The sequence below is a fragment of the Cebus imitator genome, unplaced genomic scaffold (assembly GCF_001604975.1).
Source record: "Cebus imitator isolate Cc_AM_T3 unplaced genomic scaffold, Cebus_imitator-1.0 Scaffold36, whole genome shotgun sequence".
Lineage (NCBI taxonomy): Eukaryota > Metazoa > Chordata > Mammalia > Primates > Cebidae > Cebus > Cebus imitator.
Window position 1 is genome coordinate 9,974,403 of NW_016107351.1, and position 16,397 is coordinate 9,990,799.

General features: G+C 31.2%; 1 protein-coding gene across 1 annotated transcript in view; it reads right to left on the reverse strand.

The window, feature by feature from the left end:
• LOC108301579 (eyes shut homolog) overlaps positions 1 to 16,397 on the reverse strand; it is a 1,388,593-nt gene that overhangs the window by 1,171,300 nt on the left and 200,896 nt on the right. Inside the window, exon 8 of the mRNA XM_017524691.2 lies at positions 10,224 to 10,369. Coding sequence (XP_017380180.2) covers positions 10,224 to 10,369 — 146 coding nt within the window. The remainder of the gene's footprint in view (positions 1 to 10,223; positions 10,370 to 16,397) is intronic.

The window sequence follows — 16,397 nt, forward strand, 5'->3', positions numbered from 1 at the left end:
AGGTATACTAAATATTATGTTTTACTTCACCTCTATATTTATTTGAAGAACAATTTTATTTTGTAATATTATATCGAATTATATCCTCTCTGAATTTAAAATTAATGTTATATATTCACATATGTAGTATTTTAATTTAGCATAAACCTGATTCACAGGGTTGTAAAACATTCTCTAGATGGTTTGTCAGAGTTTCAAAAAGTCAGCATGTTAAATGTCAGAATTTTATTTCTTATTGGTTACTGATTTTTAAAATATTTTTTTTGGAAGTATGTGATGAAAATTAAAAGAGAAAACACTTCGTTAAAAACTATGTGTTAACATTTAAAAAGCTTAAAATAAAAACTTAACTTACTTGAAGTGAAATATGATATTATTTAAAAATTTTTTGTATGCCTTTAATGTTCTACACGCTTTTGTAGGTACTGAGATAAAACAGTGAACAAAAGAGAAAAATTCCTGTCTTCAAGGAGATTTAATTCAATTAGTAAGGAAAAAAATAAGTAAACAGTTATGTGATAGAATTATTGGAAAGTGCTAAATGCTAGGAAGAGAATAAAAGGTAATTGACTAGAATGACATTAGAATTATTTTTATATAATACAGGTAGGCCTGTAAGAGAAATTTCTATATGAAGTCTGATAAATCCATATGGAAAAGCATGCTATCTGAGGGAAGAGATTCATACCAAGATAGAACAGCAGAGGCCAACTGTGGAATTGAGGGAGAAATGAGATCAGAGAGGTAGCTAGGGGCCATATTATACAGGGTTTAGTGGAGGAAAATAAAGAGTACATGTGCTTTATTCAACTATTATGGGAAGCTATGGAAGATTTTGAACATGAGAGTGAAAGGATATGCTTAATATTTTAAAGTGATCACTTTGGGAGCAGAGAGTAAATATATTTTAACAAGAGAAGAGGGAAGATGGAGACAAATTAAGATGTCATATTTCAGGAAAGAGATAATGGTGGCATGGACTATGATCATTGCAATATAGGTTGTGAAAAGTGGTTGAATTAAAATGTATTTTAAAGATGCAGCCAATGGGATTTGCTGATGGACTGCATGGCAGTGTGTGAGCAAAGAGTTAAGAATAGCTCCCTAATTTTGGCCTGAGAAACTGGGTAATAATGATGCCATTCACTGAGGTGGACAACACTAGGCAGAATAGAGTTGGAATAAATCCTCAGTACTGATCAGTTTGAGGTGTTATGTGGATGCTTGAGTGAACATTTTACTAGTGATTTTGGTGTATGAGTTGGGAGTTCAGGAGAGACACAAAGATTCATAGAACATATTTGGGAATTATTCATATACTTATGGTATTTAAAAAAATGGAAGAAATTCCTCAATCAGTGAATACATCTAAAAAGAGAAATAATGAAGATCTAAACAGTTAAGGGATCCACTAATAGTAACAGAAAATGATGAAACTGATAATTGTGGGAACACTGAGTGTAAGTTTACCAGGTATTTTACACGGGCAAAATGGGTAAAATGCTACTGATAATATGACTACAATGCAGAAAGAAAATCTGCCTTTGATTTTGGCAATGGAGAATACTTGGTGACCTCCAACAAGAAGAATATCATTTTAATCTTGGTATTAAAAGCATAATTGGGAGTGGAATTGAAGGACAATGGGCAGTGAGGAAATGGATATTCAATATAGACAGCAGGTTTGATAATTTTTTTAAACAAAAGTAGTAATTTAAAAGAAATGTATAAAAAGGAAAGATTCAAAAATGAAATGAGAAAGAGATAAATATTTATTCATATGCTGATAGTAAGTAATGTAGTATGGAGGGAATAATTTATGCTGAAGAAAATAAATTCAGGATAAACTTTCTTAACAATAAATGAGGCTGGGCACCGTGGCTCAAGCCTGTAAGCCCAGCACTTTGGGAGACTGAGAGGGGTGGATGACTTGAGGTCAGGATTTTGAGACCAGCCTGGCCAACCCCATGATGAAACGCTACCCCATCTTTACTAAAACTACAAAAATTAGCTGGGCATGGTGGTTGGCGCCTATAATCCCAGCTACTTGAGAGGCTGAGGCAGGAGAATCACTTGAACCCGGGAGGCGGAGGTTGCAGTGGGCAGAGATTGCACTGATGCATTCCAGCCTAGTAGGCAAGAGTGAGACTGTGTCTAAAAAAAAAAAAAGATAATGGAGAGAATCCATAAAGCAGTAGGGCAGTAGGGTTGACCATAGACAGGAATGTGGAAAAACAGAAAATGTAGTTTATGAATGCAGATGCATATTGTTTGTTAGTTGTTAGTGCAAAGATAAAGAAATTTTCCTCTGATGGCTTTTATTTTCTCGGGGATATAAGAAACAAAGACAGTTGAAACTTCAGTCAAGGGAGGATTGACAATGGTGTAAAGAGATATATCTAGAATGGTAGGCTAGGATACTCGGAATTTGAACTGATGCAGAAGCAGGATTGCCAGGCAGCACCAATGGCTTTCTTGAGATTCGTGGTCAAGAATCAAGGTAAGAACCCTCTCTCTCCCTCTCTCCCTCCCTCCCTGCCTGCCTGCCTCCCTCCCTCCCTCTCTCTCTCTCTCTCACACACACATACACACACACATACACACACACACACACACACATACACACACTCTTCCTCTTTCTCTGTGTTTGTGTGTGTGTGTTTCTTCAAGCACATGCATTTTTTTTCTCTGACAAGAGTGATTTTAACAATGAGTCATGTAATCTAGGCTGGGAACATGGGAAATAAGGATTTTTTAAAATCAAAGTCATAACTGGCAGTCTGAAAATAGCATTAATGAGCAATCCTTGGAAGACTTGTATGTTTCCTACTCATTTCTTCAGCTAATGCCATGCCAGCCTCTTGGTCATTGTTCTCTGCTTCTTCCTTCTGCAACTTCTATCTTCCTGGTGCTTTATTTTGTCCTGTGCTAGAAACTGCATTCATCTTTTGATCTCTAAAGTTCCACTAACACACATTTTTTGATATTATAGAGTTTCACTAGGAGTTTGAAGAAATAATTTAGGGCACAGTAAAGAAAGATTAAGTTGAAATTTACATGTTGTTCTTTCAGCAATTTGTTAGCTTTTTTGAACAGAACTCTCTATCTGACCCTTGGGTTCTGGCTCACCAAGTCTTGTCAAATCTCTTTTCTCACTACTGTATGTATGTCCTCACCTCTATCTCCCCCCATAATTTCCAATGAAGAGAAAAAGACCCACCAACAATGACATTACAGGTTTCTAAAATACAATAGCTGACTTTGATGCTCATTCACAAATAGCATCAAAATCACCAGTCAAGCATTCCCACTCATTGAGGTTTTTCAATTAGTATTTTGGTGGTTCTCTCTTAGACATCAATTGATATTCAAGGATTTTCTCATATTAAAGGGATACTTCTAAATAAATGGATACATAAACAAGAAAACAGCACATACATAAAGAAAAATGAAGAAAAATTTGAAAACACTGAGTCAAGGCAAGGAAAAAACCATACAAAAACCTTTATAAATAGTATTTTAGAGAAAATATAAGAATTGTGTTCATGAACATTGCAGAAAGCACTAAAAATATTAGGTAAGATATAGAGCTTTGGGGAACTGAAAGGAAAGCTGATACTAACAATGTTATAGAGGCACTGAAAAGAAGATGTAAGTAAATCTTTCCTCAAATGAACAAAAACAAAAATAAAATTAGAGAGGAGTATTGATATGGTTACAATAGTACTAACAGTGACTCTTGCCTAATAATATTTTTGATACAACTATGTGGGCAGTAAGAAAACTTATGTGGTTAGGGGGATGGTAATAAGCAAGCTAAGCTTTTATTTTCTATAGAAACAATTAGATATGTGAAACATAGGGAAGAAAATGTCAAGAAATGGTAACATAATTGTGCTATTTAGAAATACAGAGGTAAATAGCAGAAGTAATTCAGAGTATTGAAAGAAGTTGCTTCTGGAAGAAGGTCTGCTGTGTTTTCTATATTGGAATATTTTCCTTCCACCTCCTCACTCCTCCTTTATGCAGGCAAATCATATATTTTCCACAGTTGCCGCTGGCATAACACTTCTTTCCTCCTAGTGTCATTGTAGAATTAGGAAGTAACTATTAAGTGTAGTCATTGCTAAGCATTGGGCCCTCTTTACACACAGGTGGGAAAACCAAGGCATTTTGAGGAATCTGTGATCTGTAAGGACTTTAAAACTAAAATAGTCTTTGTACACTGTTTCTTTTCTTAATACCTCAGACTGCAAGATTGCTACCTACAGCTAAACTCTAGGGTGCTTCTCCTATTAATTTATGATGTGATGATGCTTTTTGAAACAATGTCATATACATGCTATGAAGAGTCTAATGTCCCACAGACATATCATAGACTCCTTACCTTCTTCTTGGTCCCTATAATTATTTGTTTTAATTTTTTTTCTATTTTTTCTCGTGGAAAGCTAGTACCATATAAGGCAATTAGGCTATTATCTCTCATATATATAAAATACATATTTATACTTATTTATGTATAGGTGTGTGTGTATTAATTTTTTATGGTCATAGTTTTCTGTTGGGACTTTGAGAGTTAAATCCTCCAACCTTTCTGGAAGCAGTATTGTCAATCTCTAATACATATGGCCTGAATTGATGCCTGAATCAATTCATAATTTATTCCATGTATTATGACACTTTGTCCATCCTGATTAGTGCATAGCAAGTTCACCTTATGTCTTATGCTAGTGCATTAATCCAGGTGCAAAAACTACTCCCTTACAACTATATGCAAGCTAGATTTTTGTATGCTCATCATGATATTTTTTTGAAATTAAAAAGAAAGCTCATTTCTTTCCATATGAGAAGCCTAAAATAGAGTTAACTGAAAGTCATACACATGAGGACAAGGTATTGTTTGTAGTGGGAGAACACTAAGTCCTGAATGACACTGTATAACAGTCCTGAATGCCAGCTCTACACATCTGGAATATAATCTATTAGAAAATTCAACTTCTTATTTTAGCCACTGTGTTTTAATATTTTAAGTATTTATTTGTTAGCAAAGGTAATCTTAACTGGATGAATGTATTCAGTTACACATTTTTTCATATCCTTCATAACTATCTCCAATTACCTTACGTATTTAGTTGGATTTTGTTAAACGTCTCTCTTTACTGGAATATAAGCTCCTTTAGGGTAGGAAACGTACTCTGTTATGTTCATCAGACTTTACTGAGGGTTTTCAAAAGGGCCTGGGGCATAAGAGGCACATATACATTTGTGAAATTAGCAAATAGAAAATGCAATTGCATTCTGAGGCCATTAGTGGTTATAATTCAATAAAATAAGACACTGGCTATTAGAATCTGCATCTGGAGAGTAAGTCTATAATATAAATCTTCAATAGAAAACTCTGTAAGCTTTATTCCTTCTTTGCAATTATCCCTCTTGCCATTTAAGCTGATATAAAGGCTTACTTAAACATTGTTTTAAGAAAAGCCAAGAACAGTCTATAAGTTATTTAAAAGTAGTATTAATATTTGTGATTTAATGATATGCACATCAATTTTCAAAGTGCAATTTCAATATGCAAGATCCTGCTTTTGATAAAAGGGAAATGGATTTTTAAGTATAAATGATAAAGGCAATTTTAAAATGAAGTTTTGGATTTGAGATAAAGAGGAGACAGTCTGAACATAGAGCGCAAAGACCATGGAAGAGACCATGGACATCCAAAGTCTGTGCCGGTACACGGTACCCAAATACCAGGGATAATGTCTTTCTGCATTCATATTAAACAGTGCAAAAGAGTGACAGATCTCTGAATAAAAAAGATACTCAACTGCAAAACTGGTATAAGTCTTGAAAAACTTACACATTGACTTGGCACATTGACATTTTCTTCTGTTAGATGAAATCAGACCCATACATTATATGGAATTCATTATGACAGAAATAACATACATTTTTGCACATCTGAGTTGTGAAAGTGAATGTTAAATCTTGTCACATAAGAGAAATGTGGTTGAGCACAATTCAGTTGCCTGTTTAATGTAGCTCCTGCCTACATTAACAGAAAATGGAAATGGTAAATGTTATGTTAATAATGTTGCTGTCCTTGACAAAGAGAAGTGATTACTATTTATCTAAAACTAAATATAATCAAATACCAAATATTTGCTTAAGTGTTTTTTATGACTATAGACTTATAGTTATCAAACAAAAATAAACACTAAACCCTTTGTATTTAAATTATTGCAGATGTATAATATGCAATGAGAAATTTGAAATTATCTAGCCTCATATCTTTTCTCATTTAATCATCCTTATATTCTATTTTAATACACCTTATTAAACTAGAACTTAGCTGACAAATTGTAGCAGAGTACACTAAACTTTGATGGAGAGAAGAGATAAAATAGTAAGTAGAGTTGGGGAGTTTTCTCAGATGAACTGATAATTAAATCAGAGTTTCTCAAAAACTATAATAAGTTCGGTGGATAAAATGGGTGCTATAGAAGAAAATAACAGAAGCCAAGAATCTAAGAAAAGATTCCTAGAGAAAGTTGCATCTGAGTTATGGTATGAGTATCAGTACTAGCAATAGGAGAGAAGGCATATTTTAGGCAGCAGAAACAGTATGATAATAATATCTTCACAATAACCCAAAATGTACAGTGGACCAATTGCCCATGTTTTACAAAACGATGCTGTTTTAAACATGTACATGTACTCAAAACAGATTGTTTTACCTCTTATGTAGTTTGGGCATTTGGCTAAAAAAAATTCAGAAGACAGCTTCATTATCTCAAGTAGACAATAATATAACTGATTATAGTCATATGTTTGTTATGTATATGAAACATATCCAAGAAAAAAATTTGCATTGCTTTGAAGCAAACATAATTATATTTTATTACTCTGAACTATTTAATTGTATATTCTTTCTAGATGGCACTGTTATCAAAGTTACTATTTCCAAGACTTCGGCATTTAAAAAAATATTTATACTTTCTAGTAGATATATAAATATTAAAATATATATAAATATAAATGTAGACATTACATGTATTCATATTTAAAATCCTTAAGCATAAATTCATAAACTTTTATCTATAGATTAATTGTGTCTAGTTAAGAAGAGACTTCTTGCTAAATGAGTGACTATTTTAGAAAACATATAAATTTACTATTTGTATCTTTCCTAAATTTAAATCACTAATAATTAAATTAAAACTCAAGTTCATAAGCAAATATTCTTTAGGAAAGAAAGACATGATACTGCAAATATACTGATCAACCGATTTCTTTCTTTGCTAGGATAAAATGTAAACCTTTGATCATACGCCATCACTTGTGTACTTCCTGTATGTTAAATTCAGTCAAATCACTACATGTGTAAATTTGGACTCTATCTGTGATAGTGTTTAATTACTACTACCCTAGATAAATTATAGAATGGCTTTAAATAATCAACTTTACAAATGTTAGTTTATTATCTTTTTCCAATTCTAGATACCACAAATCTACATAAGAATAAGAATCATGTCAGCCTTGATCATCACAAAATCTCAACAGCTAATAGAATACAAAGCACAGAATACAGAAGTATTGGGTTAATCCATGACACCCTGTGTACATATTGTTTAATGTGTTCTTCAAAAAATGCTCTGATTTAGAGAATTAAGAATCATAAACTTTCCTGGTCAGAGTCTTGAAAAATATATATCCTTAATAACTTGGTTAAGTATATTCATAGGTATAAGCAAAACTAAATTTTTTTGAATAATACATTTGGTTACCAGATTTTAACACTTTTAATATTGTATTTAATGTTCTTTTCTCTTTCTTCTATGTCACTAACACCATTTCATTCAAATTTTACTTTGATGGAGCAAAACTAGAGTAGAAATAAAACTGGGATAGAAAGGAATGTGTATTTTGGTTCTGGCTCTGTCACTACCAGATGTATGATCTTGAAAAACATACAAAGGTATAATGTCCTTGTGTTTTAAAGTTCAAGGTTCTCTAAGTGAAACCTTGCAGTGCCATTACTTTCTTGAAATGGAATAACATAAATATGAACAGATTTAAACATCTCACAAAATAGTATACTTTAGGAATCTTGAAAATGTTTCCAGAGGAGGCAAGAAAAATAAATGTTTTAAGTGTATAAGAATAACAAAAAGTTTTATATGTTCATGTAAGAAAGAGAAGGTCAATTTGAATGTAAAAAGAGCATGTACCGAAAAACCAAAACATGTAACCCTCTTGAGGGGCATAACTTCTTTTTGAATGTCAAATCATATATCTTCCTTGGTTTGAAACCAAACTGTAACCCATATTTCATAATATTTTTCCTTCCTGTCTTCAAATGTAAATTCTGAAAGATACGCTTTTAATTTCTTACCTTCCACTTAACCTAAACATGGACATGTGAGCCAGTTTTGCTCAAGGAGATATTAGCAGGTTTTGATTGTTATTTTAAAAATGTTCTCCTTATAGAAAGACTCAAATACAGTTGGCACCACTCTTCTCCCTTGACTCAAGTGTAGAAACAATGACTTAAGTCATCGTAGCAGGAATGCATGAGCCTATAATCATGAATTAAAGACTAAGAAAACCATAATCCCAGTCTGGTACTGTCAACTCACTGGACCAATACCGGTAGCTGTTTACCTACAGAATTTCTATTATGTAAGAAAAAATGAACCCTCGTTATTAAGGCCAATAATTAACTGAGTTTTTTTTTTTTTTTTTTTTTTTTTTTTTTTACTTATAGCTGTACTAATATGCAAACATATATTAAAACATCTTCAATCATGTGCCACAGGTAATATCCTAGATAACATCATCTTAAAACAATGCAAAGTACCATATTTTGAAATGAAATTAGAGAAATTACCAAAAGAAAAATAGAGAACATGTTAATCTTTCAAATGTTAAGATACGTTTAAAATATCAGAGCAAGGTGTTATAACAACTTGACAAAAAGTGTTTCTCAGTCATGTTAGGCTCAGTGTGTTGTTTCTTATTTTAACACTATCAGTGGCAGTAACAAGAAGGTGAATAGTATTGCTAAGTGGATATGGTTCTACATTAATATCTCCATAATTTTGAAGATAATAGGCAATGTGAAACTTAGAAAGTATACCGTTTTATAGCAGAAATTTAATGTTTCTTTTGTATTATTTGTAATAGACTTTGTAGATAATGAAAATTTTTTAGGAACTATCAACTTAATCTGATAGTTTTTGTGTATATAAGATTTGTTATCAAGATAACCTCTGAAGCCATCAAGGTTTCTCAGGAAAGACACCTGCATATTTCTTTTTAAGGTCACATAATTTTCTCCTAGATTTTGATTACTTATTCTCTGGAAATACTTCTAGTTCTTTACCATTTTTGCTTGCCAATATAATTACCATTTGTCTAGTATTTTTTTAACCCCTGCTGGCAGAGAAGCTAATATTAGATGTATTTAACTACTTATCACTCAAGACAGAAATCCATATGATTTTAGTGCTGCACAAATCAGATGTTAATAAACTGGATTTGAGATTTAAATATATTATTTTAATCTCTGTGGGAATTGTGTGAAAAAATATGAAACAAAATAACACAGAAACTATATTACTGTTAGACCCATATTAATACTAATATGCCAAAACTAAAACAATGTAGCTTTTGGTATTTTGTAAATGCAATTTCTCACCAGAAATTTAGAAGCCTAATGCTTCTACCTTCTTTAAGTTCCTAGATGACTTTTGCCTTTATGTTGAATTAAAATTTATATTGTTAAATAATTGATATTGACAGCTAATGCCAATCTTTCTTTGCTTACATTTTAAATTCACAAGGGCTCTCCTTTTTATGTAAATGTTTTAAATGCTAAACGTATTTCAGACGTGACAGTGTATAACCTATAATAATGTTATTTCTATTAGGTTATCCATACAGAAATACTTTTACCTATAATATAGCCATGCAAACATACTAAAGCTACAAAAAAGATAAAAATGTAAGATAACTTAAAATCTAATCTCAGAATGTAATAAATTGAACATGAAATACATAATTTTACTTATTAATTTATTTTACAAGAGACAAAGTATCTCTTGGCATTTTTTTACCTGTTTGCATCTGGCAAGTTATTTCAGGTTGGAGTATAAATATGAGGTTGCCATTTGCTTACAGACAGCAATATATTGCTGCACATGTGGCAGATATGGGTTTACCTGTATAACCAGGGGCACAGAGGCAGTTGTATCCATCAGTTCTGTAGACACAGTTTTCTCCATCTAGACAAGGTGATGTTTTACATTCATTTACATCAAGTTCACAGAATGGTCCATGGTACCCAGGTTCACAATTACATAAAAATCTGGAGAAAAGTAGAAAAATAAGAAATAGCTATGTAACAATGATAATCATTGATTATATATGATTCATATTTATATTATAAATTGAAGAAATTTGACTTAATTGAAATGATTATATATTTCATTTTTTCTTTGAAAAAATATAGCAATTCCCCTTTCAAAATTTTGTTCTGCTCAAATGTTGTGTGTGAAATTTTGAAAAAGAATGTGTGAGATCATACAATGTATATGGTAGAGCAGGTCATATATGGTAGAGCAGGAAGGTGAATTCAGGCAGTCTGACTCTTAACAATTTAAAACCCAATTATTGATTTTGACTTAAATATGCTCTAGAAGTCCTTTCTGAGTGTCTTATCAGATAATAAAAGTAAAATTCCATTACCTGATATTAAATGAAAAAAAAAAAAAAGAAAAAGGATGTGTTGGGTAATTACCATAACCTAATAAATACTAGTATCAAAATATAGAAACAATTTCCAAAAGAGAAATTAAACTGATAGAAATTGTATACTTAGTAAAAATATCTCTTCATAGATTTTCCTTTTAGAAGTCTAGATAAAGAAGCTTCAGCAACTTTTCTTAAAATGTTTTTGAGCCAGGTTTTTATTTAGATTTTCTGAGGAAACTCTTCCTAATTAACGTCATTCATCATTTTATGACCACAGAAGTCTAACATCCCCCATGCTCCTCTTTTACTTCTTCAACCCATATTAATTGTCCGACATTAGTCATGTACCCATATTCAGTTGTAAATGAAACTTGAGCTTGCTTTTCAAAGTCTCAGGAACAGGATAGAAATATAGACATGTAAACATTACAGTAGATACATGTCAATAGAGACAGGCTTCGTGAAAACACTTACTTAGTATCAATAAAGAAAGTGGGGTGAGTGTTTTAAAATTCTGTATATGAGTGAAAACATGTAGTATTTGTCTTTCTGTGCCAGGCATATTGAATTTATAATAATGTCTTTCAGGTTCATGTATGTCACTACAAATAACAGGACCTCATTCTTTTTTTATGGCTGAAGAGTATTTCATTGTTTATATATAGCACATATTTTTTTTTTCATTCATCCCTTAAGTAAAATAAACCAGGCAGTAGAGGAGAGGAGATAGGAAAGGTTGATTGATGGGTACAAAGAAAGTTACAATTAAAAAGAAAGAGTAAATTTGGCGTCCTATTGAACAGTACAATGACTATAGTAAACAATAAGATATTGTATATTCAAAGTAGCTAGAAAAGAAAATTTTGAGTGTTTGCACCACTCAAAAATTAGAGTATGCTAATTATCCTGATTTGTTCACTACAAACGAGTGAACAAATGTACTGTATATATTATGTAGCATAATGATACAATGTATTTAGGTATCAAAACAACACAATAAAATAACACATGAATATTACATTATGTATAAATTAAAAATAAAATTAATAGAGTAAGGATTCTTTGTATCAGTTGGGCACAAGGCATTAAAATTTGATGTGCAATGGCATACTGTGTAAACAAAAACAGTATTTCCTAAGAGCTCTTCGTGTGACTAGGGAATTGACTATAATCATTTTTTTAGAATAGCACTAATCCAATTACTAACTTTTTGAATTTTTGTTCAAATAGTTAAACTTTTTTCCTTCATCTTATCCATTTTGTGAGTATCTCCCCATCTAGTGAGAAGTAATATAATCAATCTACTAAATGCTTTACTAAAATCAAGCAATGTTAGTTGGTAAGACCATCTTTGATTGCTATTTTCTGTTCTCACTGAATTAATGACGATTCCAAGGAATAACAGAATAGATAGGAAATGAACATAGGATTATTAGAAGTAGCAGTGAAAAGAATCTTAAGAAATAATTTTTTTCATATTGACAAATTTTAAAATGTTGTATTACTATAAAAACGACTTTCAACTTTTTTTTTCATGTACACATGGCAGTTCTATTACATGTGTAGAAGCTTCAGAATCTACTTTCTAGTTTGAAATATTGAATACTAGAAAATTATTTTGGGATATTTTGCTTTTTCAGTGATTTATGATAATTACCAGATTGTTTCAAATTTTTCTAAATAATAGTTTACTCATTTAATTTATAGAATTCTCTCATTTTGAAAATCAGAAAAATCTTAACATACCTTGTCTTTTGCCACCCAAAGTTTGTTTTCTATTAATGCAAATGATTCTTTAGTGGCTTCATGATCAGTCAGCACCCAAGCGCCCTAAAACCTGGAAATCTGAACCAACTTAAAACAGGAGATGCTCTTCATTAGTGATTCTTGTTTGAGTCCATTTTCTCCATGCTATTTGCCAAATGGCGCTTTTCTAACACCTTTGTTCTTCATTTACTAGTTGACATTCTACTTTTAGAAACATTTTCTTCATTTATTCATTTTTTATTCAACTATTTTGTATCACTATGGACTCATGGATTTTTATTTTCTCAATGGATCAAATATATAATGATTGTCATTTGTTTTAATGTTAATTTGTCTGAGATTTGGCTAAGGGAACCTCTTAATCTGGCTTCTCTTTTCTTTTGACACATCTTCACCATTCTTTGAACATTCCTACTTTGGAGCACAAGATGTTCCAAGTCTATCTTAATACATTCTCTGTCCTACATCTGGCATCAGCCACTTTTTTGCAGGTGGACTTGTTTCTTTAAGTGAAGGATATTACTGAGAAATTAAATCACTGATATGTACATCACTATATGTATGTATAAATATATGTATGGATACATGGTCATATATATGTACACATATAGTTGTATGTATATAACTGTGTTTTTGTATACCTAGTCTCCTTCTGTAATTTTGTCATGTTTGTGTATGTGTGTGTTGGAAACACATACAAATGACTGCATGAGATCCTACCAAACACTCCAATCATAATTTAAAACAATAGGGTTCATTTTAATCCAGTCTATTTCTTTATCTGAAATTCCTTTTCTAAACAGTGAGAAACCTGACTTTCATTATCTTAAACATACTTACTTGTTTCATAAGCTAATGTGAAATTTTTGTGAACTGTCTTTTTGTCATAATGAAGATGAAGGTTTTGTTGGGTGTTACTTTTTCTTTGTCTGTATAGTTATCTTAAAGATACATGAAGAGATTCGGATTTTCTCACCCACCCAGAATTCTTGTTTTTTTCAATTATAATTTCCTTTTGAATTTTTCCTTTTGAACCCTTGATAATTTTTACTAAATGTTATATTCATTTTTTTGCTTCCATGTCCATCTTTCAAATGTATTTGCCCTTATTTAAAATAAGGCTTCCCAAAAATTTCCTGTAACTTGTTTATGAATCTCAAATACATAACTTACCCTTCTGATTTTGAAAGTGATGTCACAGAGTAAATACACATACATAAACTATCTCAGGTCTTATGGAGGTTTATTTTTCTAAAGTTTTTGGGATACAGATAACTATGTGAAGAATTATTTTTAGTGATATGAAACATAATAATACTTTCTTCCAGGAATGCTTTGCTTCTACTTCAATAACCTTTGTTTCCTTTTTGCTTTCAATCAAGCCCATTATTAAGTTTTCTCACTTTCTAAACTGCTCCTGAAATCTGAAGTTTTCAACGTTGCAAAAATATGCTTTACTTTTACATAAAATTCATTCCAAGCATTATTAAATTTCAAGAATCTGTTGAACCACAGATGCTTGATCAACTGGAATGTTGGCGTCCCTGCTATAATAACGATGCCAAAAGGCCCTGGGATTCTAGAGTCCATTTGGAAGTTTTCTGAATGGCATCTAAAATTGTGTAGAGAAAAAAAAAAAAAAAAAAAAAAAAAAACAGACCCACTGTTAGCAGCAGCCCTGGTGAAACAAATTGTTTACAGAAAATATTCAACTTATATTTCTTATTTTCCACCATGCTAAACAATATGAAGGCAAATGTGTGTGAAAATAATATTTTACTCTAGAACACAGCATCTACCTTTAATCCTTGAGTCTCCCCTTTCCCAGAATTTAAATGTTTTTATTTTCTCTTTCTCCTTTCCTCCCTCAACCTGCCACTTCTTGCCCCCGCTCTCTTCCTGCTGCCTGTCTCTAATAAGAAAGGCAAGCACAAAGCTGAGCATTCAGGACTTTTTTACTCTGTACTTAACATTGGTCCTTTAAAACATTAAAAAAAATAAAAGTGCATAGGGTATGTCTGAAAGTATCTTCACCAAATTTTCCCTCCTATTGGCCTCTGGCTATAGTATGAAATTTGTTCACCTTTGGTATAATTTTCCTGTCACTACTGCTCAAGATCCCTTTATGCTGACCACCTCTAACGAGGCTAGAGAAAAATTAAAAGTGAACCTTAATTTTAGTAATGTCTTAAGTGATATAGTCAAATATATAGCAAGTATTGGGTTTTATATTAAAGGCCCCTAAAACATATCTTCCTTTGATAAAACTCAATCTTAATAGCTTTTAAAATATACATACGTAGTAATAGCTTCCATCTTGACAGAACAATTAAGACCATGAAATACCTATTTTGATGAAATATAAATATCTCATTTAAATGAAAATCTTTGACTTCAAAAGTTCTAGCAGAATTAAACTTACATTGTCAAAGTACTGAAATTAAAATTAATATTGTTTTTAATTTGATACTGGCCTAAAATTTTTCAAGTAAATGTTCAAGATACTTTTTCAATCACTAACATGCACTTTAACAGTGACTTCTGAAGAAAATTCAACATATTAAAATAGAGATAAGGAAGAGTATAATTCGCATAAAATGATATTGCCAAAATACAAAAAGATGGAAAAATGAAAGGTAATCACAAGAATTTATAGCCCCCAAATTAGCCATCCTTACATTTTACTTACTTTATTGTTTTATAGTTTTTCTTTTATTCCAAAATGAGAGAGGAATTAATAAGTAGATGCATTGTTTTTATGCTTCTGAAGAATTTTAAAATATAATTATTAAATAGATTGAATAGTATTACAAAATCCAAATATAGCATAGAATTTTTTACATGAGAGTTTTGATTTAAAAATGTATTTGCAATATTAGATCATACTTCTTTCAGCAGATATTTTTTTAAAGTTTATATTCAAAAGAAGAAAATAAAACTATATTAAAAAGTGTCACAGGTGAAACTTTCTGATAAGGACTTTTCAGCCTATGCTATAAAGCAATTCAAATCTTGAAAGAATTTATAATATATTTTAAAGCATTTCTACTTTTTTCTTGAGATATTATACCAGCATTCATGAACCACAGTTCTTTACAATTAATGACAATTATTTAGGACATGAATAATCTATTTTATATTTGCAACATGTCATTATTATGTTATATATAAATATATGTATACATTATTATACTTGCAATATGTCTTCATATGTTTTTATTATAATTGCATGCAGCATAAATTTCATTTGAAACAGTGTTGTTATAGTAAAATCTCTGGTACAATTAACATTATTTGGATCGATGACTGTTTCTAGGCAACAATTACTGAAGAGTATACAGATATTTTTCTTTTGGTTAAATGCATATCAACCAATCACTTTTAAATTTGTAACAGTGAAGAATTACTAAACTCATGAATATCATAAACTAAATGATCACAATATGCTTGTTAATAATGATCTGGGTATGATAATCACATCAGCCAAGTACTTGTAAAATTTTCTTCTCATATTTTCCTTCAATGGACTAGCCACTGTTACTGTAATTATTCTGGTTAATTCTATTTAGCAGTAAATTTTCAATAGATGGATACTATTGAGAGTGACCTAAGTGAACTAGTGGCAATGACTTGAAAAGACATTAGTTGTACTGGATAATATACGCTATCAATTGTCAGAAAAAATGTCAATTCCAGTGTTCACTTTTGCAATGGATTTGTATATTTTGGGGCTGTCATTGGTGTGCCATTATATCTTGGCAAACTTATCTTTAAATCATGTTATTAGAGGTAAGTCTTAATTGTTGCAGGCCACAGTTTCAATAACCATAAGAGAGAATAGATTAAAAACATGAATGCAACCATGAGGCATATAT